General features: G+C 62.1%; 2 protein-coding genes across 2 annotated transcripts; both read left to right on the top strand.

The window, feature by feature from the left end:
- The first annotated feature begins 1997 nt into the window (after window positions 1-1997).
- On the top strand, window positions 1998-10391 carry QSOX1 (quiescin sulfhydryl oxidase 1). The gene is made up of 12 exons (XM_032192741.1): window positions 1998-2283; window positions 4050-4150; window positions 5322-5370; window positions 5512-5614; window positions 6151-6241; window positions 6373-6518; window positions 6609-6743; window positions 6908-7037; window positions 8239-8361; window positions 8451-8595; window positions 8703-8882; window positions 9237-10391. Exons 1-12 carry the CDS (start codon window positions 1998-2000, stop codon window positions 9965-9967), a joined length of 2220 nt encoding a protein of 739 aa, XP_032048632.1. The 3' UTR covers window positions 9968-10391.
- A 3379-nt stretch (window positions 10392-13770) lies between these two features.
- On the top strand, window positions 13771-22569 carry LHX4 (LIM homeobox 4). Its single transcript, XM_032192576.1, has 6 exons — window positions 13771-13846; window positions 18688-18859; window positions 21127-21329; window positions 21478-21632; window positions 21910-22081; window positions 22172-22569. Exons 1-6 carry the CDS (start codon window positions 13771-13773, stop codon window positions 22567-22569), a joined length of 1176 nt encoding a protein of 391 aa, XP_032048467.1.
- Window positions 22570-25014: the final 2445 nt, after the last annotated feature.

The following is a 25014-nucleotide window of genomic DNA, read 5'->3' on the forward strand; positions in this document are numbered from 1 at the left end:
CTGAAGAAAATAAATTAAAAAAAAAAAAAAAGAGGCCACGGGGGCAAGCCCGTGCCTGGTGCCGCAGGGACGCGCCAGCCTGGCGGCGGGGGGTCGGCAGCGGCTCCCCGGAAGCAGGAGCATCCCCAGCCTGGGGCGGGTGAGCAAGGGCCTGGCTCACCCCAAAAGGAGCCGGAGCCCCAGGGTTCAGGCTCTCCCCTCGCTGCCTTGGGGCACGAGGGAGCTGCTTTTGCAGCTAAAAAAGGATTCGAGGAATTCGGGCTGCCTTGGGAGGGAGGGGCGAGCTGCATGGGGAGGATGCTGGCAATTAGGCTGGTGCCGAGCCTCTCCTTCGGCGTGATAACCCCATCATGGGGTTAGCCCTTAAATGATGAGCCCTTAAAACAAGGACTTTAGCCCAGGGTAAAATAACGGTGATGACATCCCTTCGCACTGAGGCTGTCGGGAACAGCTGCCCCAGACAGAAACCGGGCGGCTGCCAGCAGGATTTTTGTTTTTTAATCTCCTGCTGGCTGACAGCGAGCCGTGGCATCATCCCTGCGCCAGCCAGAGGCTGCTGCTCACATCAGCCGTGCAGGGGCCCCCTCCCTGTGCTGCGATAATCCCGTTGGGGTTTAATCACAGCTGCCTGGGCCACATTGTACCACCCTCAGCCCCCGTTCACATCAGTTTGGACCCACAAAGGGTGCGTGGGGGCACCCCTACTGCCCTCACATCCCGTGAGCTCTGTCCCCATCGCCTCCCCATTGCACCCTTGGGGCCGTGCCCCACTCTGAGGCCCCTGTGCTCCCCTGCCAGGGCAAGGCTTGGCTCTCGCAGGCTTGTTTTTCTAGCATGGCAAGTCCTCCTAAAATACCTAGGTGGGGCCGGTCGCGGCTAATGGCCTTTCTGGGGCTGGAGCCAGCACCCTGCTCTGGGGAGCGATGGGCACCCCCCATCACGGGGCCCCTCGTCACGGCGGGGCGGGGAAGGCAGGAAGGTCTTCCTTTTGGACACAGCACCTTTTAGGGTGGCTTTTGAGTGTGGTTTTTTTTTGGGGGGAGGCCATGTCCAGCTCTGCCCCGGGGCGCTGTGCAACGGGCACCTTCCGGGTGCGTGCGTGAGCACCGGCACGGCCCCACCTGGGGCTGCAGGGCTGGGATTCCCTGCTTTTTTTGGGGCGGAGGAGCTGGATTTGGGGCCTTTGTGGTGCGTAACGTGGCCAGGCATCGCTCCCCGATGGCAGCCACCAGCCCCGTGCGCCCCTGGGTGTCCCCGCCACGTGTGGGGACAGCGCCGGGTGGGGGGGACACCCCTGCAGATGCCACCCAGCCGGCGTGGCCCTGGCTGACGTCAGGGTGTCCGAGCTGGGTGCTGCCGTCAGGCGGGCGGCTTCCCTCGAGGAATTTCCATAATGGCAGCGCCGCAGGTTTTGGGCCTGAATCAGCCGCATTTCGCCCTGTGTTGGTTTATCGGGATTTTACGCGGTGTGTCCGCGGGTGCTGCTGGCCTTTTGGGGAGGGTCTCCTGGGACACCCCCCTGCCTCCATAGGACAGTTTATGGGATTGGGGCTGCCTGGTGATGGGGTGGGGGTCCTGGGCAGGGGGACACGCTGGGCGCCTCTGCCACCCCCAGCAGGAGCTGCCTGTGGGGTAGCGGGGGGCTATTTAGGGGCGCGAGGTGCTGCAGGTCAGGACCCCCTCAGACTGCACAACCCCCAAAACACCGGGGTGCGGCTGAGCCCCAGGAGCTGGGATCTGTGCGTGTGGTGTGTGCGTGTGGCGTTTGGGTGGGGGGGTACCCAAACAGACCCCCCCCCCCCAAAAAATACCTCCCCTCAGGTGGGAGCAGCTCCCATCAGGGGGCGCTGCGATGGCAGCGGGGTGTGGAGGGGGGGGCTGAGCCCCGCCCCTCCGGTCCCGCCCGCCGGGGGCGGCCCCAAAAAGCCGGGCGGCCCCAAAAACCGGGCGGCCCTACAGCCGGGCGGCCCTACAGCCGGGCGGCGGCCGGGTGGGCGATGTGGCGGCGGCGGGCGCGGAGCGGTGGCGGTGGCCGCGGTGGCGGTGGCCACCCGGGGGGCCGGTGGTGGCCCGCGGCGCTGGTGCTGGCCCTGGCGCTGCCCGCGGCTCGTCCCCGCGGGCTGTACTCGCCCAGCGACCCCCTGGAGCTGCTGGGGGCCACCACGGCCGAGGGCCGCATCCTGGGCTCCCCCAGCGCCTGGGCCGTCGAGTTCTTCGCCTCCTGGTGCGGCCACTGCGTCCACTTCGCCCCCACATGGCGGGCCCTGGCCGAGGACATCCGCGGTGAGTGCCCGCGGTCGCCCCCATAAATCCCCTAAATCCCCCCAACCCCCCTCGCCGGGACTTTTCGCCTCCCTCTGGGTCGGGGGGCGACGGGAGACCCCCCTGGGGGGAGCTGCGCCCCGGTTTTGTCACCCCAATTTGACCTCCGAGGGCAGGGAGCGAAGGGTGGGGGCAATAGGGTGAGCACCCCGTCCCCTATGAGGGATCGCCGGGGATCCTGGTCCCTCTCTGCCACTGGGACCCCTGTCTCGCCCCGCTGCGGGATGCTGAGCGGACTGAAGCCCGGCTGGATTTTGGACACCGGGATGCTGCTGTGCCACGGATGCTCACCCCGCAATGGGGTCTGACGGGGTCGGAAGCCGCCCCCGTGCGCTGCTGGCAGCGGGAAGGAGCCTGCGGGAAGGAGCCTGCACGCCGCCGTCCCCCCAGGTGGATTTTTGTAGGAACGGGCTCGACGGGCAGGACGCCGGCTGCGGGGCGCCGCGTGCCGATGAGTGCAGGAGCGTGCCTGGCCCCCGGCTGCCCCCGCGGCCCCGACGGCCCTTCCTGTCCCCACGTGGCACCGCCACCCTCGCGGCAGGGTGGCCTCAAGCTGGGCTGTTTATGAACCCAAAAGGAGCCATTTCGGAGGTTTTGGTCTCCATTTTGCTGGTTGAAACCTGTAGATCCTGCTGGTTGACGTGCCCATGGACCTTCCCCGGGGACACCGCTGGACAGAAGGGTCACGAATGTCATCTCCTTCCCCTGCCCGTCTCTCACACTGGAACATTGCCGGCGTGTTTTTTGGGCCCGTTTCCCCTTGTTTTCCATCCATCCCATCGGTCTGGGGCGAGACGAACCGGAGCCCAGCTCGCCCGCTGTGCCCAGCCACGGCTCAGCCATCCCTCCCCAGTCCCGGCAGCATTTGGGGCCCCGCGCCCCATCCCGCTGAACCAGACGGGCAGGCGGCCGCGGGCAGAGCCGCCTGCACCCGGCCGGGGCAGGGCGTGCAGGGCTGGCGCCGCCTCGCCCGGCTCTGCCGTGGCTTTTGCCGCCCCAAAAAGTAGGGCACGAAACGCCGGCCGGGTGAGCACACCCGGTGCTTAGGGCTCAAGGTGCTGTGGGGCCTTAACCAGCCCCCGAGACAAGTGTTTGGGGCCACGGCCAGCGTCCCTGCTTCGATGGGGACTGTCCCTGGGTGCTGGTGGCTGGGGATACTGAGGGATCCCAGCTGATCGGCTCCGAGTTCTGGTAGAAAAGGTGTGGGCAGGGCTCCAGCAGGACCGAAAATACGCATCGTGGGGTGGGTGTTTCTTTTTTTTGAAGATTTTTCCAAGCAAGCATTGATTGGAATGAGTCCCCCGAGCTTTGGGAGGCAAGAAAAGAGGCCAAGGTGCTTAAGCTGTCCTCGCCATGCGCCGGGGCTGCGGGAGGAGGCGGAGGTGGGAGATGGAGACGGGAGGGATGCGGGGGACAGGGCCAGGCGGCATGGGGCGTCTGCAGCCCTGCTGCAGGCAGCGTTGGCGGCAGGAGGATTAGCTCTGCCTTGGCCCCGTGCCTGGCTCTGCGCAAGCTCTCCGTGGCCACCGTCACCACCAGGAGGGACAGGGAGAGGTTTTCCCATCGCTGAGGATTGGTACTAAGCAACAGAGCTGGCAGCTCGTGCTCCCCAAAAGCAGAGTGTCCTCAAGGATGGCGACGCACGGGGATGTGCACGGGAGCTGCCCGAATTGTGGGGATGCTCCATGGGGCTGTGGCCGTGCTGACCCCGTCCTCTGTCCCCGCAGAGTGGAGGCCGGCGGTGATCCTCGCGGCCATCGACTGCGCCGACGAGGCCAACCAGCAGGTGTGCGCCAGTTTTGGGATCACCGGCTTCCCCACGCTGAAGGTAAGGAGAGGGTGGGGAGAGGCCCCTTTGCCAGTGCCCGCTTTTCACCCTGCTTTTCCTCGTGGCCCGCCCCTCTCTTGCTCAATGGGGCTGGCAGCACGACTGCACCAAAATATTCCCTTTGGGACTCTGCAGGCTGCTTCGCCCCGGGGCCGAGCAGCTGCCCCGGATGGGAACCTCTGCTGGCAGCAGCTGGCAGGGCACCATCCCTCCTCCTGGGCCCCTGCCCGGCCGCTGAGCTGTGTAAATACGCTGGCTCTCGGCACTTCCCACTGTAAACAGAGCCCCGTCCAGCACCTGCAGGGCAGGCAGAGCTCCCCAGGCGCTCCCCGGCCAGCAGGATGCCCACCGGGCAAGCAGGGCGAGCTGCCATCTCCTTGAGAAGGAGAGGAGGGGAGAAGGGATGGGTTTTTAACTCCTTGTTGCGCTTGGAGCTGGGTGCCAGGGCGGCCCCGTCCTCCATCACTTAATTAAAGCAGGGTTAATTGCAGCTCGGTGAGCTGGAACCAGTCGAACGCCCTGTGTGTGCGTGCAGCCCGCAGGGCCGGCTGGGCTCTGGCAGGACGGTGCTGCAAAAATCAGACTTTTTGGAGCAGTGAAACCCCTCCCGGCTTCCCCCTCCGCTGGGAAAGTGAGCGGTGCTGGGGCTGTGGGGTCCAGCAGGCTGACGGACCTAGCGCAGGGTCAAGATTTGGGGTGCAGGAGCTGCGCCCAGCCCTGCCATGGGGTCTTACTGGGTGGAGAGCGTTGCTGCTGCGGCCCCGCACCCCCTCGTCCCCACCTCCCTGTCGGAGCCCAGCGCCTTCTGCAAACAGCTCCCAGCCCGGCCTGCAAAGCAAACACCTACGTGGCACAATCTGGTTCCACAGCTGCCTCGGGACACGGGAGAGGGCACAACCCGGGCAGGGCAGGGGTCACAAACCCTTCTGGTCCCTTAGTGGAAGCTCTGGAGCAGCAGGCAGCGGTTTGTGGGGCCGGGGCAGTCCCGGCTGCACCCCTGGGTCCCCTGGAGGTGTGCGCCGTGCCGCCTGGCAGTGCTCAGCATCCCTCCCCTCGGGGCGGGCGAGGCGCATCCGGAGCCGGGCAGCATCCGTCCCGGTGACGTCCCACGCGCGGGGATGCCCGGCGAGGCGGGGACACCTCGTGTTTATCTGTGCTGTGTTCCTTCCAGTTCTTCAGAGCTTTCACCAAGAAGGCAGAGGATGGGATAAGGATTGCTAGTGAGTATTCAGGGCCTTTTAGCCATGTTCTTTTTTTTTTTTTTTTTTTTTTTTTTGGGGGGTGCAGGGAGTCAGGTCGCTGGTTGGCCCCTCAGGGAAGCCCCAGGGGACAGCTCAGCCCCGTGTCCTGTCCCCCCGCAGACCCCGCTGCCACCGTCACGGACCTGCGCCATGCCATCATCACCAACCTGGAGCAGAGCCTGGACACCTGGCCGCCCGCGTGCCCTCCGCTGGAGCCCGCGAGGTAGGGGCGGCAGGAAAAGGGGTTTTCCAGGGACATCCTGAGCCAGAAGCGGTCAGCCAGCCCGCCTTATTTTATGTTATTTTACTTTTAATTCAGCCTGGCTGGAAAGAGGGCAAGGTGGTGCCCGCGGAGGGAGCATTTGGCTTTCTGCAAAGCGATGTTTGGGCCAAGGTCATGCTGCAGCTCTCCATGTCCTAGCCAAAAAACAAAACACAACCCTTGTTCAAATTCATTGCTGTTTTGTTTTATTGTTTGTTTTTTTCCCCGTGGGTGAGCGCACAGCTCCCTCCTTCCCTGCCCACGCTTTGTTTTCTACCTCCTTAGTTGACCCTGCGGGCTTTCAGAGCCCGTGAACCGGAGCAGAAAACAGGGCTGGAAACCTCAGCAGGGAGGAACCGGGGCTGGAACCACATCAGTGTCCCGTCCCTGATCCCTGCGGACAGGGACCTGTTGACGTGGGAGGGCGAAGCCCCCCGGTGGTGCCGGTGGGGCCACCTGCAGGGCCCCCCCAACACCACCACGCTCCTCTCTTGCAGCGCGGAGGAGGTTCACAGCTTCTTCCAGAGGAACGGCGAGCAGTACCTGGCGCTGATCTTCGAGAAGAGCGACTCCTTTGTGGGCAGAGAGGTGGGTGCAGCTGGCGTCGTCCCCGGTGCCTCCTCCTCCCGGCACGCATGTGGCCAGGGAGGGATGGGGAGGCTCAGCACCTCCAAAAAAAATCCCTGCTGCCCTCTGCCTGACGCTGGGGCCGCTTGCAGGTGGCGCTGGACCTGCTGCAGTACGAGAACGTGGCGGTGAGGAGGGTGCTGAGCAGCGAGGAGGAGCTGGTGCAGAAGTTCGGCGTCACCACCTTCCCCTCCGCCTACCTGCTGCTCCGCAACGGCTCCTTCTCCCGCCTGCCCGTGTGAGTCGGGGGCTTCCCCAGCGCTCCCAGCAGCTGTTTTGGGGTGGGAGAGGGTGGGCTCACGGCTCCTCCCTCCCTCCCTCCCTGCAGGCACCTGGAGGCGCGCTCCTTCTACACCTACTACCTGCGGACGCTCTCCGGCGTCACGCGTGGCTCCTACCGGCTGAACGTCACCGCCAGCGCTCCCAACGAGACCCGCGCGGTGCAGCCGAGGCAGGCTGACCGGTCAGAGCCCTTCCTGGGCATTTTGGGGTGGCAGAGGGAGGGATGGGAAGAGCTGACGTGTCCGTGGGCGGACCGGGGGCTGGGACCATGCCCTTTTGACCCCCCAAAATCAGAGTCCGGGGGTGCAAAGCGGAGCGCCGACGGGCGTCGCGTTGTGCCCCCAGCTCCAAGGTGTACATGGCCGACCTGGAGTCCGCGCTGCACTACTCGCTGCGGGTGGAGGCCGGCCGGCCGGCCACGCTGTCGGGAGCCCAGCTGGCTGCCTTCAAGTGCTACGTGGCCACGCTGGCCAAGGTGAGGAGCAGCCTGCATTCGGTTCGGGGTGAAAAGCAAACATGGGGATGGTGGAGGGTTGGGACGCCAGCCCTGTGTCCCCATCCGTCGCTGCTCTGAAGCTGTGCCCTGCGGTTTGTGCCAGCCCCCGGTTGGTGAGAGCAGTGCTGGGGGTTTTATTTTCCTGCCCACACCTCTGTGTGTGGGTGCTCGTGTGGCTGGTGGTGCTGGATGGCTTCGGGTGCGAACGGAGGGGTGGGTGTCTGCGGGCTGAGCAGGCTGGGTGCCTGCAGAAGAGGCAGCGGGTGGCAGTGGGTTTGCAGCTCCTGTTTGGGAGCTCAGCTCGGGGTCCTGCTCTCTGCTGGCTCCTTTGATAGCCTGGCAAAGGCGCTGCTGCTCTGCACGGTGCCGTGGAAAACCTGAAATCAGGCTCTCCTTTCTGGGGCTTGGCAAGATTCAAGCACAGAGGAGCTCTGAGCCAGCAGGTGCGGTGCCACCAAGCACTGCGTTTGGACCCGGATTTCTCCAGCAGATTTGAGTGAGCCCCTTCCCAGTCCGGGTTCTTGAATCCCGTGGCACTGGGCAGATCCTGCTGTGCGTTTACATCCCTGCCGTGTGCCGGGGCTGTCCCTGGGGATGCCGAGCCCGTGCTGTGCTGCCGTTCCCATGCTCATCCATGGGACGGAGCAGTGGCACCAGCATTGCTGCCAGCCCGGCTGAGCCTTAACTGTTGCATTCCCACGAGGAGCTGGAGGCAAGGAGCAGGGGGAACCGTGACGGGGAAGGAATGACAGCTGGGAAGCAAGGCATCGAGTGGTTAAAACCTCACGTGGAAGGAAGGAACAGCGCTTTGCAGCAGCAATGTTGGATGGTGGATGAATTCCTTGCAAATTTAGGGCTTGTGGTGTCGTTGGAGAGTCCAGGGAGAACAGTCTTGGCAAGGAAGGAGCAAAATGCTCCTTTTACTTCCAGCTGCTTCTCCTGTCTGCTGCTGTCTTTCTGGTGGCTGTGGCACAAGCCTGTCCCTCTGTCTGTCCATCCTCCTGCCACCAGCACTCACTCACGGGCTCCCCATCTCCCCGCCGTGCCCGCGGTTTGCGAGCGCTGCCGCTAATCGGCTTTGGCTGCCTCCCTGTCAGAGCAGCTTTCTGCCCTGCTCAGACGGCCGGGTGCTGGATCTCTGACTCTTTCCTCACCCGTTTTTCCCCCCGTTTCATCGCAGTACTTCCCCGGGCGCCCCTGCGTGCAGAGCTACCTGCAGACCCTTGATGGCTGGCTGAGGAACTGGACGGAGCCCGAGCTGCCCCGCAGTGCCCTGAAGGAGGCGGTGAAGAACAACCAGGACGTAAGGCTCCCTCCTCCCCTTTCCCAGTCCTCCCCATCCTCCCCGTCTCGGTCTCCAGCCCCGTCAGGCCGTGTCCCTCTGTCCTGCAGGCCTCCCCCCCGGCCGTGCTCCCCACCAACATCACCTGGGTGGGCTGCAGGGGCAGCGAGCCCCATTTCCGCGGCTACCCCTGCGGGCTCTGGACCGTCTTCCACCTGCTGACCGTCCAGGCTGCCCAGGGCGGCCCCGACAAAGGTAAGGGCGTCCCTCCACGGGCAGGGGGACAGGGGGTGCTCTGTACCAAGGGGAAACTGAGCGGTGGAGGCTCTGCGGGGTCCCCAGTCGCTCTCTGTGCCCCCCAGAGCTGCCGCTGGAGGTGCTGGGCACCATGCGCTGCTACGTCAAGTACTTCTTCGGCTGCCAGGAGTGCGCCCAGCACTTCGAGGCCATGGCGGCCAAGTCCATGGACCAGGTGAAGGGCCGGGACGAGGCCGTCCTCTGGCTCTGGTCCCACCACAACGAGGTCAACGCGCGCCTGGCGGGTAAGGGGGCCGAGGTGGGAAGAGGAGGGGTGGCAGGGTGGGACCCGGAGGTGTGGGGACTGAGCCGGGCTGGTTTCCCAAGGGGAAGGGATCCGGGATGTAGTAGCATCCCTCCTCATGGTGGAGTTGGCCAACAGCTTCGCTAAGATGGGGTCCCATGGGGGTGGGGACATCCCATGTCCCTCCCAACCCAGGGGCTGGTAGCTGGTTGCATGGAGCCTCCCAAAACTGCCCTTGGAGCACCCATCCTCCCGAGATGTCCCTGTCCCCGTCCCCCTCTGCTCGCTGCTCCGTGGTGTTGGTACCAGCACGTGGGGGGCTGCAGAGGACCCCTCTCACCCGCTGCCCCTCCAGGTAGTGACACGGAGGACCCCCAGTTCCCCAAGCTGCAGTGGCCCCCGCCGGACATGTGTCCCCAGTGCCACAAGGAGGAGCGGGGCGTGCACGCCTGGGACGAGTTGGCCGTGCTGAGCTTCCTCAAAACCTTCTTCTCCCCGGGCAACATCGACCTGGACTACGCCGTCCCCGTCCCCCGGGCCGGGGAGGAGGCGGTGGTGGGCGCCAGGCTGGGCACGGCCAGCCCCCGGGAGAAGGAGGAGGAAGAGGAGAAGGAAAAGGAAGAGAAGGAGGCGGAGAAACCCGACGGGGAGGGCGAGACGGGGCGGCCGGGCTCCCCCGAGCTGCGTCGCCCCAGCATCGTGCGCAGGAACCCGCGGCTGCGGGAGGCGGGCGAGGACATCGTGGACCTGGACTCCTTCAGCGAGCAGCACTTCAAGAGCAAGGCGCTGCGGGCAGCCGGCCGGCGCCGGCGGCTCAGCAAGCGGGACACCATCCCTCTGCACCAGGACGCCGGCTGGGAGCGCCTGCGGGCTCCGGAGACCCGGGAGGAAGAGGAGGAGGAGGAAGGAGGAAGCTTGCGGAGGAGCCCCTGGCTGCGGGTGCTCGGCTTGGGCTTCTCCCGCTTGGACGTCAGCCTCTGCATCGCGCTCTACTTCCTCTCCTCCATGTGCCTCCTGGGCATGTACACGTTTTTTCGGCTCCGTACCCGTGCCCGCAAGGGTCGCCCCGGCTTCCCTGTGGCCTGAGAGCGAGCGGGGGGGACGGGGCAGCCCCTGGGATTTGAGGGACCCCCCCCCGGTGCCTCGCACCCAGGGAGAGGTTTTGCTGCCTCTCCCAGGGTGGCGGGTGGAGGGTGATTTTTGGGGGGCGGGGGGTGGGAATGGAGGTGTGGCAGCGTCCCTCCCCGTGCTGCGGGGATGCTGACGGTGGTTGGGGTCCCGGCCCCGTGCCGGGGGCAGCCCTGTAGGGTCACACCACTGCTGGGGCCGGGAGCGTTGGGTTTTGGGGCCACCCCCCACCCCCAGGCGCTGCGGGGCAGGGGGGGCACTCGTGGGTCTCACCTGCGTCTCGTCTCCACCCCACACTCCCCGCTGCTCGCTCTCTGCTTGTTTTAGTGGAATAAATTATTTTTTGCCGACGGCGGCCCCGCTGTCTCGGCTCATCCCTAAATTTTTCCCTGCTTTTTGCTGCTGTGTACCCCCCAGCTCCTGGTTTGTCCCCAAGGGGGGGACAGGCAAGCAGCCTGTGCAGCAGGGCACACGCGGGGAAACCAGCTGGGAATGAACCAGCCCCGGTGCCGAGCTGCGGCTTGGTGTGGGGCAGGGATGCGGGAGCATCCCTGGGGAGGGGGACCTGGCCCCGTTTCCCTCTGCCCTTTTATCCTTGTTAGGAATCATTAAGGAAAATGGTTGTTTTCTGGGGCCGGGGCCATCTGCTGCGCTGGCGCTGCCTAAATCCCCCCTGTAACAAATTCATTGGGATTACGCTGCCCTCCCTAATCCCGGCCCTGCCCCCCGCCCGGGGGATTTAAAAGGATTAGAGCCCAGCTGATAATAAACTTTATTAAGGGGTGGGGGACGTCAATCCGATTTGCAACCTTTTTCTTGCTGTCTTCACTTCGCCCAGGTGGGAGGAGAGGGCCGGCAGGACGGGGAGCCCTGGCTCCTGCAGCCCCAGCCTCCTGCCCTCGAAATAAATCGCCTGTCGCTGCTGCCTCCCTCTCCTTGATTTCCCTGGGGGGGCTCATCCCCAGCATCAATTCCCCCCACCCCATGCATCCCCGCCCCGGCCCAGCCTCGCCACCAGCTGCTCCCCTGCCCCCCCCCCCGACCCCAAAACATGTGGTTGGCAAAATGGGATGGGGAGGGGGGGATGCAGGGTGGTGATTTTTATTTTTTTTTGGGGGTGGGGGTGTTTAGCTGCCCGGATTAGCATCCCCGGCAGGCGCTGCGGGGAGATTTGTGGGGCCGGGCAGCTGAAGCTGCCATGCGTGCAGGAAAAAAAAAAAAAAAAGGAAAAAAAAAAGAGAGTCCCGTAAATAGACTTTCCGTAATCCTGTTTGGTGCGGGCCCGAATCCCCTTTTTTGGGGGGGGGGCACGTGGAGGGGACCCCCCTCCCGCAGCACCTTTGGGGCAGTGCCGCCTCGTGCCCCGCTCAGGGCTGGGCTGGGACATCCTGGGGACAAGGGGGGGTACCCCAAAGGGTCCCCCCCATGGGGCTCGCCCCTTCCCGAGCCCCCCCCCCAGCATTTCCCCGGCCCCACAGCTAATTACCTAAGTGGCCGCAGGCTGCGGGAGCCAGGCGCTATTCCCTAATAGAATTTGCCCTCAAGTGCAATTTAATTTTCCTCCAGGCCAGCCTGCCCCCCCCTCCCCCCCCCCGGCTCGCCGCCCCCCAGCCGCTCCCTTTCTCCCCTCGGTCCTTTTTTTTTCCTTTTTCCTTTTTCCTTTCTCCCTCCTCGGCGTGGGCGAGAGCCTTGTGCCGGCACCCCCCCGCCGCCCCTGCTCGGGCCCTAAAATCACCGGGGAGGGGGGGGGGACACGGGACGCGCACACACAGGGGGGGGCGTTTAATGTCCGATAATTCCCAATTAAAATCACCGGCTCCCTGCCCGCCAGCCCCCGCTTTCTCCAGCCGCCGGTAAGTGCCCGAGCTCCGGGAGATGGGGATGGGATGATTTGGGGTGTGTGGGGGGGGTGCCCAAGAACTGGGGGGGGGCCGTGCTGAGCCTGGTTTGGTCGCGCAGGGGGGCGCCGGGAGGCGGGCTGAGACCTGGCGAGCTCGGTGCAGGGGTGGCACAAATGGCACCGCCGGGGCAGGATGCGGCCCAGGGCGGGGGGGTGGCTTTGGGGGGGGTTTTGGGGTCTTGGGGTGTCCCTGCTGCGGTTGGAAATGGGGAAACCCAGCTGAGCATCCCCCAAACTGCCCCGAAATGCAACCTGCTGGAATTCGGGATGGTCGCCCCCCGGCAGGCACCGCGCCGAAACTTCGCCCCGATTTAGCTCGGGGGAGAAAATAAACCCTGGGAGGGGGTGGGAGGGGGGGAATTCCCCCCCAAAAAAATCCTCGCTCATGGTTTGGGATGGGAAATGCCTGGGCGATTCTCCCTGCACCACCCTCTCCCCCCCGAAGGCAAAACAAACCCCGCAGCCACCAAACCCCACAAGGCGAGGAGCAGAGGGGCAGCAAGGGGGCTGGGGGGGCAAAGACAAAGCGACACGGCACGGGGGGGCACAGGGAAGCCGCGGGCAGCCCGAGAGGAGGATGCTCGGGGGGGGGTTTTTTAGGGGAAACTCGGCGCTGCGCTGCTCCCCGCGGCCGCTCGCCGTCGCGATGAGTGATACGGAGCGGGGCAGCGGGGTCTGCATCAATCCGGCACGGCAGAAAAATGAATGAAAATTGAATTCCCCGAGGAGAAGGGGGTTGGGGGGGGAAGGGGGGGGGGGGGGGGGAGCCGCGGTCCAGACAGAAAGATAAATCAGAGCCTGGAGGAGAGGAGGAGAGCGCGATGCCTGCCGACAGCCCTGGGGTAATTGGGGAACCGCTTCGGGAGGGGGAGAGGAGGAGGAGGAGGAGGAAGAGGATGAGGAGGAGGAGCAGGAGAGGTGCTGTCCATGCACGGCCACGCGTCCTGCCGGGGGACTTCTCCCCCAGACCCGCTGGGGACAGCAGCCGCGTCCCCGGGGTCGGCCCCGGCCGCAGGTGGTGGGGGCTGCAGGGGCCTGGGATGCGCTCAGCGCAGCGCAGAGCCGGGTTTTGGGGCCGGGAGGTTTGGGGTCAGGGCCGACACCCCCACGGCAAGGCGGGGTTTGGGGTGGGGGCCGGGGGGGCCACGGCTGCGGTGAGCAGGGAGCCGGGGTCCTGCGGTGCCACCGGGCGCGGGGTGAACACCCAGCAGCGGCTGATGATTTTTCCCGAGGAAGCACCAGAATTGCTGCATTCCTCCCCTCCATCCTCCCGTGTTTTATTTTCGCCCCTTTTCCCTTTTTTTTCCCCCAATTCTTGGTGTCCCGCGGGCACCCGCAGCGCGGGTCCCTGGCCGGGTCTCGTTTGGCTGTGGGATCCCTCGTGGAAGCTCGTGAAGCAGAGCTCCCTGTCCCCTATATCGCGATTCCCTTATATCGCGATCCCCTATATCGCGATCCCCTCTGTCGCGACACCCGCGCCACGCTCCGCAGCCGCCGGACCCTTCGCGCGCGGGGCGGGGCGCGCCCCGCAAGCCCCGCCCCTTCCCCGCAAACCCCTCCCCCGAACCCCACAAACCCCGCCCCTTCTCCGAGATGGCCCCGCCCCCTAGGGCGCGGGGCGGGCGGGGATTGGCCCGCCCCGCCCCCGCCCCCCTGCGGGCGGTGACGTCAGGCGCGCTCCCCGCAGGGGAATGAATGGGAGGCGGGCGGCGCGGGCGGGCACAGCTGCGGCGCCGCGCCCGGGCCGCCACCGGCACCGGCACCGGCACCGGCACGGGCACGGCTGGGCTCCGAGCGCCGGCCCCGGGGCTCCGCCGGCCCTGCCCTGCCCTCCCGTCCCCCCAACCCCCGGGCCAATAAAATGATGCAGAGCTCCGCGCTCGCTGCCGAAGGGGCTGTCAAGGGGCTGCCGGAGATCCTCGGCGTGCCGGTGCAACGTAAGGACGCGTTTCTCTTCTCCCCCGCTTCGCTCCCTGCCGCAGGGCACGGGGGGAGCCGGGAGGGCCCGGCCCCGACGGGGAGGTCGGCGCGGCGCGGCGCGGTGGGGGGGTGCGGGGATGCTCGCGGTGCCCCCTTCCCGGCCCCTAGCGCACGACACCCCGCTTATGTCGTTTATCGCGACAGGCAAGCCGCGGCGGAGGGGAGAGCGCTGCAGCCGGGACGGGGAGGGCGGCGGTGATCCCGCTGCGGCTGCGGGCTCCCCCACACCAGGCGTATATTTTATATATTTATATATTTATATATTATCTATATGTGTGTGTGTGCACATGGCCATACGTGCCGCACAGCCACAGGTAGCGCACCCAGCCGCCCCCCCCCCCCCCCCGCCGCCGGGCTGCGGGCACAGCACCGCACGGGGACGGCCCGGCCCCGACGTGCTGCGGGAGAGCCCCGATTTTGGCCCCCCCCCCCCCCTTTCCACGGGGCCGGCCGGACCCTGCCCTGCCGGGGGTGGTGGTGGGGAGCCGGCGGTGGGGGCGGTTTTGTTGCTGTTGTTGTTGATTTGATTATTTTTGTTATTATTATTATTTATTTTTTCCCGTTGTTTTCAAACGGTTCCGGAGAACCGGAGCGTCCCGGCGAGCCCGGGGAGGGGGAGCCTGTCGGGGGGAGCCGGGAGATGCTCTGCGGCCCCGGGGCCCCGGGAAAGTTGTGGGGTTTTTTTGGGGGGGGAAGAGGGGGATTAAAGGGGACAACGCTGCGGGGACGAACGGGACCCGAGCCCCGGGGCCGTGCTGAGCGGGCGGCTCTGCCTGGGGGGCGGCTGCTTTTCGGGGGGGTATAGCCGGCTGTACCCCGTCTGTCTGACTGTCTGTCTGTCTGTCCCGCTCTGCAGCCGGCCTTCTCCCTCATCTGCTCGCTGCTGCGCCCCCAAACCCTCTTTTCACCCCCCTCCACCCCCAAATCTCCTTCCCGTGCCCGCTGCACCCCCCCCCGAGTCCCCCCGGTCCCGGCCCGGCCGCCGTCACCCACCCGCAGCTGCTGTCCGTGCGCCACCGGTGCCGGTCCCGACGGCTCGGCTCACCCCCCCCGCACCAGCTTTTTGGGGCTGTTTCCCCGTTTTTGCCCCTTTTCGTTCCCGTGGCCGGGCCCGGAGGCAATTACACGCCCCGTGTAACGGGTGGGCCCCCCCCCGGGGCCGCGGGGCTCTGTCCCACGGCCGCATCCTGACCTCCCCCCGCAGCCAAATGACAGCTCCAGGGCAGAATCGGCGTTTATGGCCCCAAAATCTCGCTGCAGCAAGGGATAAACGAGGTGCCCGAAGGGAGATTCAGCCCCCAGCACGGCCCCTGTCCCCCTCCGGCCCCTCGGGGTGCCACCAGCCTTCCCCCCCCACCACTGCCGCGGTAACCGTGCAGCGGGAATTAGCAGGGAAAAAATCAAACGAGATTTTGTTATTCGGATTTATTTAAGCACAGAAATTGGTGGCAGATAGATATCTATTTGCTATATAGCCGTGTCCATATATATACACACACACACACACACATATACGTGCTACCGGGTTCTCCCCGCCGCCTGGGGGGCCCAAGCCGTGCAATTAATTAATTAATTAATTGCCTGGTGCTGAGCCCTGTGAGCAGCCAGCGGGCCCCGTGGCACCACGGTGTCGGGGCCCAATGCTGCCCAGGGATGTCTTCCCGGGGGGCAAGGGGCTGCCCCCGGGCGGGGAAATCCAGGAGAACCCCCCCCACACCCCCCGGCAGCCCCTGGGTGCTTCGTGCTAATTGCCGGCCGTGATTAACAGCGCTATTTATTAACGTCCTGCTGCAAGGCAGAGGCCGCGGGGTTGCGGGGAGCTCTTCCCGAAATGATAAAATAATAATTTTTTTTTTTTAAAAATCGCCTGCTATGGTGACACCAGGTCTGTCCCCCCCCCATCGCTGTCACCGCCACCGTGGGCGGCTGGGGGGGCCCCGCGGGGCTGTGCCACGCGTGGGGCCGCTCCGTGTGCTCCCATCCCGGGGTGGGGGTATCCGGGGGGGGTCCGCAGCGCCGTGTGGCTCCGGGCAGCCCTCGGGCAAGAGCCGCTCCTCGGCTCGGTTTTTGCTTGGCTTGGCTTTGTTTTGCTTTGCTTCGGCTTATTTTGTTTCGTTGCGTTTTGATTTGTTTTTATTTTCTTTTGTTTAGTTGCGTTTTGTTTAGTTTGATGTCATTTTTTTTTTTTTAGTTTTGCTTCATTTTATATTTTATTTTCGAATGTATATTTATTTATTTTTCCCCCCCCTGGCAATTTGGGGGCAGGCATTGTGATACCGATCGCGACCGTTTGCGTGTTGACGTGAAGCCATGCTGCTGCCCTCGACAGCGAGAAACCTGCGAGCTCCCGAGCACCTCCACCTCCCCGCTCGGACAAATAAACACGCACATAAATCCCATTTCATAAAGCAGCACGTATGTTTATGAAATAAGTGAGATAATTCACTTTTCGGTGCCACCGACCCGGCCGCTCCGGGGCTGGGCATTGCACTGCAGGCGGTGCCGGGGTCTCTCTGGAGCAGGGTCCGGGTGGAATTGGGACCCCAAAATCTGCTGTTGGGCTGTGCAAGGGGTGAGAAAGGTGCAAAGGACGGCAAGAAGTTGGGTGCAGTCCCAAAACAAGCGGGGAGAGGGACTGCGCAACCTGCGTGTGCGGGGTTTTATTCATCCTCGGGCTGTTAATGTGACACGGGCTTAAATGCCAGCAATAAATACGGCCCGAAGGCCACTGGGATTGTAACTTATCTGCCCTCGAGAATTATAAAATAAGCTGGCTTCACTTGACAGACTTGTCAGTAACCCCAAAGTAATTTTAAGTAATGTTGGTTTGGTTTAGACTGTAATGATATAATTTCCTACTGTGCCCTTTTCCTTTCTTTTTCCCCATTATTTTTTTTCTTAAACTTTTATTTTCTTTCTTTCTTTTCCACTTTTCTTTTACTTGCCTTTTCCCCTTTCTTCCCAATTTTCTTTTCCTTTATTTCTCCTTTTCATTTTTTTTCCTCTTTTCATTTCCTCCCCCCCCCTTTCCTTTTCCTGTATTTCCATTTCCTTTTCGTACCTTTTTCCCTTTTCTTTTCCTGTCTCTTTCCCTTTTCTTTTCCTTTATTTTTCATTTTATTTTCCTCTCTTTTCACCTTTTCACCTTTTCTTTTCCCTTTTTATTTTTCCCTTTTCCTTTCCTTTTCTCTTTTATTTTCCTTTCTTTTTTCCCTTTTCTTTTCCTTTCTTTTTTATTTATTTTTTTTATTTTCCTTTCTTTTTTTCCTTTTATATTCATTTCATTTTCCGTTTCTTTTCTTGTCTGCCCTTTTCTTTTTCTGTCTTTTCTACCTTTTTATTTTCATTTATTTTCATCTTTTTTCTGTTCTTTTCTGTTCTTTTCTGTTCTGTTCTGTTCTGTTCTGTTCTGTTCTTTTTCCATTTTGCTTTCCTTTCCTTTCTTCCTTTCTTTTCACTTTTTTTTCATTTCTTTCTTTTTTTTTTCTTTTCATTTTTCCTTTTTTTCCCTCTCTTTTGCCTTTTAATTCCTCTCATTTTGTCATTTCTGATCCTTTCCTTTCTTTTCATTTTCCCTTCCCCTTTTTCCTTTTTTCTTTTTTTCTTCATTTTTCCTTTTTTTTTCCTCATTTTTCCTTTTTTCTTCTTCCTTTCCTTTCCTTTCCTTTCCTTTCCTTTCCTTTCCTTTCCTTTCCTTTCCTTTCCTTTCCTTTCCTTTCCTTTCCTTTCCTTTCCTTTCCTTTCCTTTCCTTTCCTTTCCTTTCCTTTCCTTTCCTTTCCTTTCCTTTCCTTTCCTTTCCTTTCCTTTCCTTTCCTTTCCTTTCCTTTCCTTTCCTTTCCTTTCCTTTCCTTTCCTTTCCTTTCCTTTCCTTTCCTTTCCTTTCCTTTCCTTTCCTTTCCTTTCCTTTCCTTTCCTTTCCTTTCCCCTTTTATTTCCCTCTCCCCTCCTTCTCCCCTTCCCCATCCCTCTCTGGGGTGCGTGGGGTGAAGGCACTCGCCCGGCCGCTGCTCCGGGGGCAGCCGAGCGGCTCCTAATCCCACCCGGGATTTGTGGTGGCCAGAACAAAAATCCCCCCAGCAGCCCAGATATTTCCCGTGAGCTGCTCTGCTGGCACCGGCGGGAGGGGAGGCAGAGCTGATGCCGGAGCATCTCCAGCTATGAGCGTGAGGGTTTTTTTTTTCCCAAAAAAATCAATTTTCTTTCATGCGTGCGTCTCAGCGTTCTGTGCATGGCTTTTACCGGGCAATCTCCCGCAGACTTTTACAGCCCCCCCTGTTTATTCCGAACTAGGGTCGGGTAGGAAGAGAGAGAAACACCCCGGCTCTCCAGATCTACGGGAGCAGCCGGGCTGCGGGCAGATGCTGTGTGTGAGGCACCGCACACGCATCCTCCTGCAGCAGGGGGGCTGCAGAGGAGGCCAGGGACGCGTTGGCCACCCGCAGGGTTACCCCAAGCCCTGCTGGAGCCCCCCTCCCCCTTGCTTCAGCCCCTTTCCAGCACCGGGGATCCGCAACATGCGGCTGGGAGCCGGCGGGCGAGCCTGCAGCCCCTGCAGGGGGGAAACCGGGCAGGCACGGTCCTCGGGGTGAAGTGGGAGCAAGCAGGGGAGGAAGAGACGTTTTTCCATGTGGGATCAAATTTTGGAAATCTATTCCTCGATGCCAGCGGGGAGGAGGCTTCAGTCCCTGCTCCCGGCACGGCAAACAGGTGGCAGAGCGCAGGAAAGCGAGGGGTGCACGCACGGAGCAGCCGGGGGGGGGGCTGACGCTGCTTTTCTCTCCATCTCCCCCTCCCCAGAAATCCCCCAGTGTGCCGGCTGCAACCAGCACATCCTGGACAAGTTCATCCTGAAGGTGCTGGACCGGCACTGGCACAGCTCCTGCCTCAAGTGCGCCGACTGCCAGATGCAGCTGGCCGACCGCTGCTTCGCCCGCGCCGGCAGCGTCTACTGCAAGGAAGACTTCTTCAAGTGAGTACAGCGCCCCAAAAACCCCGCCAGCAAAGCAGGCAAGCGCACACACCATTTTAAAGCATCATTTCTCCAATTTTTTTTTTTTTTTTTGTCCTGTCTATATTTTTTTTCAAGCCCAAGTGCTTAAAAAAGGAAATTTTGCCGCTTCCCGGCTGGCCCAGGCTGGGTGCTGTTTGTCAGGATTTAACCCTACAGACCCAGCTCCCCCTCACACTCCCTGCCCAGCTCCCTTTTATATTTTGCAGCCTGAATTGATCTCGGTTGGTGGCCCCACGGTGCTGGGAGCTAGAGGGCAGGAGCCACCCGTGCAAGGCGCAGCGCTGCCTGCTCCGGGGCTCTGCTGGTGCCGCTTCTCTCCCTTTGCTTTTATTTTTTTTTTCACATTTCCCCCCCCCATTTTTCTCCTCTTTTTTTTTTTTTTTTCCTTGCCTTTTTAAATTTTTTTATTATTTTTTTATTTTTTTAATTTTTTTTTCCTTTTATTTTGCTCCTGGTGTGCAAAAACCTCGTTTCATTTTGTTGCTGCTTTGCAATTGGCCCCTGAGCCGCGTGATGCACCCTCCTCGGTGTTTTCCCCAGCTCCTGCAGGGAAGAAAAACCATTTTCCAGGGAAACTTTTTCCAGGGAAAAAGAAATGGACTCTTCAGCAAAGACGCTTTATTCCATGATTGCTGGCAAAATCTGGGAGTTTTCCCCAGGGCTGGCAGCGGGTGTTGCACCAGGGCCGGGCACAGCGGGTACATTGGCGTTGGCTGCTGTGACGTGAGGAGGAGGGGAGGAGGGACGGATCCTGCTTCAGGTGATGGAGCCGGGCCAACAAGGAGCTGCCACACCTCAGGGACAGGGGCTACATCCCTGTCCCTGTCCCCTGCAAGCCCCAGGGGGGCTGTGCCGTGTGCCCCATCCTTCATCCCCGGCTAAACCGTGAAATGGCGATTACACGGCCGTAATCCCCAGGCAGGACTTTCCCCGGTTTAGTGGCACAGGGGGCTTGGTGCGGGGCTTCGGTGCCCCTTGGGAAGCCAAAACCAGCACGGATAAACCCTGGTGCTGTGCAGATTCCCCTTCTCCTTGCTGCTGTGGCAGCCAAAAGTCACTGCGCAAAATGCCGCTGGGATTGCTCGGCGGGCAGGCGGCCGCCCCAGCCCTGGTGGTAGCGTTTCCCCCGCGACGCTCTCCAGACTATTAATCTCAAAGTCATTTAAATAGCTGCCCGAAAGGTGTGGGTAATCGATGTTAATTAGAGCCGGGAGCTCAGCGATGTTCTCAGATTAGGTCCCGCCTGGATTATTTCGCGCCGATCGATAGCTCCATGGCGGCCGCTCACTTCACCTTTATTTCACCTGCCCCTGGACCCCGGCTCCGTGACCTGTGGGGCACGTGGGGATTTCAGGCCGGCTTCTTTGGGGCTCCCAAAAAAGCCAGTTTTTTTTTTTTTTTTTAATTTATTTACTTTTTTCCCCCAATCACTGTTCCTTGCTGATGCAATGAGCGCGCCCTTCTGCAGGCTTGCTCTTGGGCACGGAGAAATGGGGTCTGTCTGTCCTGTCCATCCCTCCCTCTGCCCCATCCCGCTGTCCTGCGGGTGCACATGGAGCGATGGCACCCTTTGCTTTCTGTCTGTGGCCCAGGGGGGCGAGATGCACGCTTGTTGCACACTCCTTGCACGCTCCATGCAAGCTCTGTCCAAGCTCTTTGCTCCTTGCACCATTCTTGCACTCTCCTTGTGCACCTCTTCCGTGTTCCTTGCAACTCCACGCACCGTTCTTGCAGGCTCCTTGCACACTCCTTGCACACTCCTTGCACACTCCATGCACCATTCTTGCAGGTTCCTTGGAGACGTGCTGGGCCCCGCGCCCACCCCACGCCGGCGCGGCCGGTGCACCCAGCGGGCTGTCATTATGGTGTAAGAGCCCCATCATTCTGAATTAATCTGGGATTCATCATGCTAGCGGGGCGGTGTAATTAATTTATTTGGTATTAATGTGGATGAAATATGTACTGTCCTTGCAGGGGAAATCAGGCAGCCTATAAGCATTAGTTAAAAGAACCATTAAAATCAAACCTTCCTTGGATCCATTAGGCCGGTCTCTCATGCTGAAGAAGATAAAATCCCGGTGTGTGAAGTGTCATGCATAATTAGCTTGATTGCTGGTTTAAACTTTGCCCCCTCTCCCAGCATCCCCCCCCCCAGCCCTTATTGCACCGGAGCCCACCCGTGCCCGTCCCCGGCCGGGGCTCAGGGCCACCGCTTGTCCTTGCAGGCGTTTTGGGACCAAATGCACGGCGTGCCAGCAGGGCATCCCCCCCACGCAGGTGGTGCGGAAAGCCCAGGACTTCGTCTACCACCTGCACTGCTTCGCCTGCATCATCTGCAGCCGGCAGCTGGCCACGGGCGACGAGTTCTACCTGATGGAGGATGGGAGGCTGGTGTGCAAGGAGGACTACGAGACCGCCAAGCAGAACGGTAAGCACAGCCCTCACGGCACCTGGTGCCCGCCTCCAGCCTCAGCTTTGAGGATTTTCTGGTCCCGGAGCGGGTGGGCTGCGCTTTAGGCAGGGGCTGCTCCTCCAGGCACGTTTCGGGGATGCTCACGCTGCTCGTTTGCTCCCAGATGACTCCGAGGCGGGGGCGAAGCGGCCCCGGACCACCATCACGGCCAAGCAGCTGGAGACGCTGAAGAACGCCTACAAAAACTCCCCCAAGCCCGCCCGGCACGTGCGGGAGCAGCTCTCCTCCGAGACGGGGCTGGACATGAGGGTGGTGCAGGTGAGCCCCGGGGCGACCCTCTGCCCCCAGGACGGGCTGGTCCCAGCAAGGGGGGTGCTGGGCTGCGGGGTGCTGGGTTGCATGGGTGCTGGGGTGCTGGGTGTCACGGATGTGCCATGCTGGGGTGTCAGACTGCGGGGTGCTCGGCTGCACGGGTGCCTGGAAGCTGTGGTGCAGAGCTGTGGGGTCCCGGTGTGCGGGGTTGGGCTGTTTGGGCGCTGCTGTGCTGGGTCAGGGGGTGCCGCAGTGCCACCCACGTCCCCGTTGCCTGCCCCAGGTGTGGTTCCAGAACCGGCGGGCCAAGGAGAAGCGGCTGAAGAAGGACGCGGGGCGGCACCGCTGGGGGCAGTTCTACAAGAGCGTCAAGCGGAGCCGCGGGGGCGGCAAGCTGGAGAAGGAGAGCTCGGCCGAGGACTGCGGCGTCAGCGACAGCGAGCTCAGCTTCCGCGGTGAGCGGGGCCAGGGGCGAGGGGCTGGGGGGGTCTGTGGGGTTTTCCATGCACTGACACCCCCTCTGCTCTCCCCCTTCTCCCCAGCAGAAGACCAGATCCTCTCCGAGCTCGGCCACACCAACAGGGTTTACGGCACGGTCGGGGACGTGGCAGGCGGACAGTTGATGAACGGGAACTTCTCCATGGACGGGACGGGACAATCGTACCAGGACTTGCGGGACGGCAGCCCCTACGGGCTCCCCCAGTCGCCGTCGTCCATCTCGTCCCTGCCGTCCCACCCGCCCTTGCTCAACGGGCTGGACTACGCCATGGACAGCGGCCTGGGGCTGGTGGCACACGGGGCGCAGGGGGTGAGTCAGACGCTGCGCGCCATGGCCGGGGGGGGCCCCACCTCCGACATCTCCACGGGGAGCAGCGTCGGGTACCCAGACTTTCCCACCAGCCCGGCCTCCTGGCTGGACGACATGGATCACCCCCCCTTCTAAACGCCGCTCGCCCCCCGCCCCGGCCCCCCTCGCAAACCCGCTCCCACCCCCTCCGCCAGCAGCCCGCAAACGCAGCACCGCCGGAGGCGCCCGCCGGGACGTGAGATGTTTCCAGGATCTCCCGTGGGAATCGGACACGGAGGGCTTTTTGGGGACACGGGGAGGGGGAACGGGGGCGTCCCCAGGGCATCGGTGATGTCCGGGGCTCGGCGGGGACGGGGTCGGATGCTTTTGGGTGTAAGCACAAGGGAGGTGAGGGCGGCACGGTGGGGAAGGGGGGCACCGGCCCTGCTCCAGCCTCGTCCCTCCCCGTGTTGGTGGAGAGCCACGTGCTCGGGCGGGATGGAGGCAGGAGGGGAGGACAATCAGGGAAGGCAAAGTCTATATTGCAGAAGGGTTTATTTTTGACCCCTCCCGGGGGTGATGCCGCTGGCTCCCGGCTCGGGTGGTGGCAGCGGGGTGGGAGCAGAGCTGTCGCCCTGCGGCTGCGGGGCCGTGATTTATCCCTGGGTGTGCAGGAGCGCTCGCGGTGCATCGCTGCAGGCTGTGCCTCGCGAGCACGGCACGGAGGAATTGCAACGGGGAAAAAAAAATCTCGAGCCCAAGAGGCCCAAAATATCGGTCATGGCCGGGATGCGCAGGGCTGGCACGGGGAGAGGGGACGCGGCCAAAGGCGGTGGGGAGCAGCAGGGTGAGGCGAACCTGTTTGCTCCTGGGTATGGTAACAACCTCCCCAAAAAACAGAGGGGAAAAGGGCATTTTGCCAGCTGCATGGTGAGGAGCGAAGGGCACACGGGGGTGAGCCCCGGCCACACACCTCCTCCAGGTAGCAGGACCGAGTGTGGGTGCAGCCAGCATGGGGGGGGCCTTGGGGTGGTTTTGGCACCCTTGGGTGCACGCACACAGCGGGCTGAAGGCACTCGGTCTGACGGCTGAAACCCAGCTCAGCGCCTCGCAGCCCCGCTGCTGGGGCCTTCGGTGCCCCTGGGGTGTGCGGGCTGCTGCCAGAGCCCAGAAAGCAAAAGGGAGAAAAAAAATAAATAAATGAGTAAGAATTAAACATTCAGCTGAAGAAAGCACATCGCCAGGACGTGCCCTTGCCCCCCAGCTGGGTGTGTCAGTGCTGCACCCATGTGCCCCCCCGCCGTGCCCCCCTTTGGTGCTGCTCCGTGCCAAACTCCCGGCCACTGGTGGGAGCCCTGGGATGGTGGGAGGGGGGACATCGGGGGGCAGACCCCTGCAGGGGGGTCCCCACTGGCTGTGCTTGTTTGCTGTCCACCCCCTCACACCATGACAAGGCCAAATGTCCCCCCCCTCCCCTCGCTGTGTAAATTTTGTACAGTTCCAGAAAGTGAGAGTCTTGTTTCCTGGGGAAAAAAAAAAAAAAAAAAGAGAGAAAATAAAAAAATAAAAATGAAATCAAAGAATAAAACCTTATTTATTGCCATGTCTTTGGGGAGACACAACATCCCCTCTCCTGCCCCCTGCCCCAAATTTTGGGCCCGGGGCGTTGCTTTGTACCCTGCCTCCTGCGCGATGGCATGAGCTGTGTACGGTCAGCCCGCCGCACCGAGGGCGCGCCGTGTAAAATAAACTCGGGACGCTCTTTAGCAGCCGCTGTCTCTGGGCTTTTCTTCCCCGCCCGGGGGGGGCAGTGGCTCAGCAGCCACCTGAAACCCTCCCCGGGATATTGGGTGGGCAATAATTCGGGTGAGGTTGAGCCTGGGGTCCCCAGGACTGGGATGGAGATGGGGTGGCTCTGGCTTGTCCCATGGAGGCACCTTACCGACTTGGTGGCCACGTCCCGGCAGCTGGGATGGGTGATGCCAGTTTTGGCAGCTCGGCGCGGATCTGGCACACCTCACACCAGCCGTGCTGCTTCGTGCAGGGTGGGAGGGCTCAGGGTGGACACCTCCATCCCTGCCACTGCCCCCCGGGCACCCCAAAAACGCCCAAGGCGGGTGCAGGTGAGAGGCGCTGGGGGCGCTGAGCCCCGCCACGGGCACCGGTGTGTTGGCTTTATATATTTTAATCATTTTAACATTTAATGCTTCTCAATTAAAGTGATTTCCTGGAGTAGATGCCAAGCTTAGCCCGAATGCACATTAACCACTTTCTGTATCGGTAGTTAAAGGCACTGGGGGATTTAAGCAGCAATCCGCAAGGCTGTTGGGGAAAAGGTTTGGCTGAATAAAGCAGATTATAAACAATAATATATGTCTTTCTCTTCCCCCCCCACCGCCCCCTGCTTTTTTTTGGAAAGGCTCCAACCTCACAAACAGACCTAAAGTGCTATAAACATCTCCAGGGCTGCGTGCTGAGCCCCCAGATGTGCTCCCTGAAAGCCGGGGCCTCGTCGCTACCGCTTTGCACCCCGGGTTTAAGAGAGATTTTTTTATTGCCTGGTGCATCCGTCAAGCCCAGGGTCCCTCCGTGGTGTCGGTG

This window comes from Aythya fuligula, chromosome 8, assembly GCF_009819795.1.
Source record: "Aythya fuligula isolate bAytFul2 chromosome 8, bAytFul2.pri, whole genome shotgun sequence".
NCBI lineage: Eukaryota > Metazoa > Chordata > Aves > Anseriformes > Anatidae > Aythya > Aythya fuligula.

Bases quoted from the DNA above. Each gene is read 5' to 3' on its own strand.
- LHX4 (XM_032192576.1), top strand. From the start codon at position 13,771: ATGATGCAGAGCTCCGCGCTCGCTGCCGAAGGGGCTGTCAAGGGGCTG. The intron at 13,847-18,687 runs GTAAGGACGCGT...CCCCCTCCCCAG, and splicing joins CCTCGGCGTGCCGGTGCAAC to AAATCCCCCAGTGTGCCGGC. The intron at 18,860-21,126 runs GTGAGTACAGCG...TTGTCCTTGCAG, and splicing joins TGCAAGGAAGACTTCTTCAA to GCGTTTTGGGACCAAATGCA.
- QSOX1 (XM_032192741.1), top strand. From the start codon at position 1,998: ATGTGGCGGCGGCGGGCGCGGAGCGGTGGCGGTGGCCGCGGTGGCGGT. The intron at 2,284-4,049 runs GTGAGTGCCCGC...CTGTCCCCGCAG, and splicing joins CCTGGCCGAGGACATCCGCG to AGTGGAGGCCGGCGGTGATC. The intron at 8,362-8,450 runs GTAAGGCTCCCT...TCTGTCCTGCAG, and splicing joins CGGTGAAGAACAACCAGGAC to GCCTCCCCCCCGGCCGTGCT.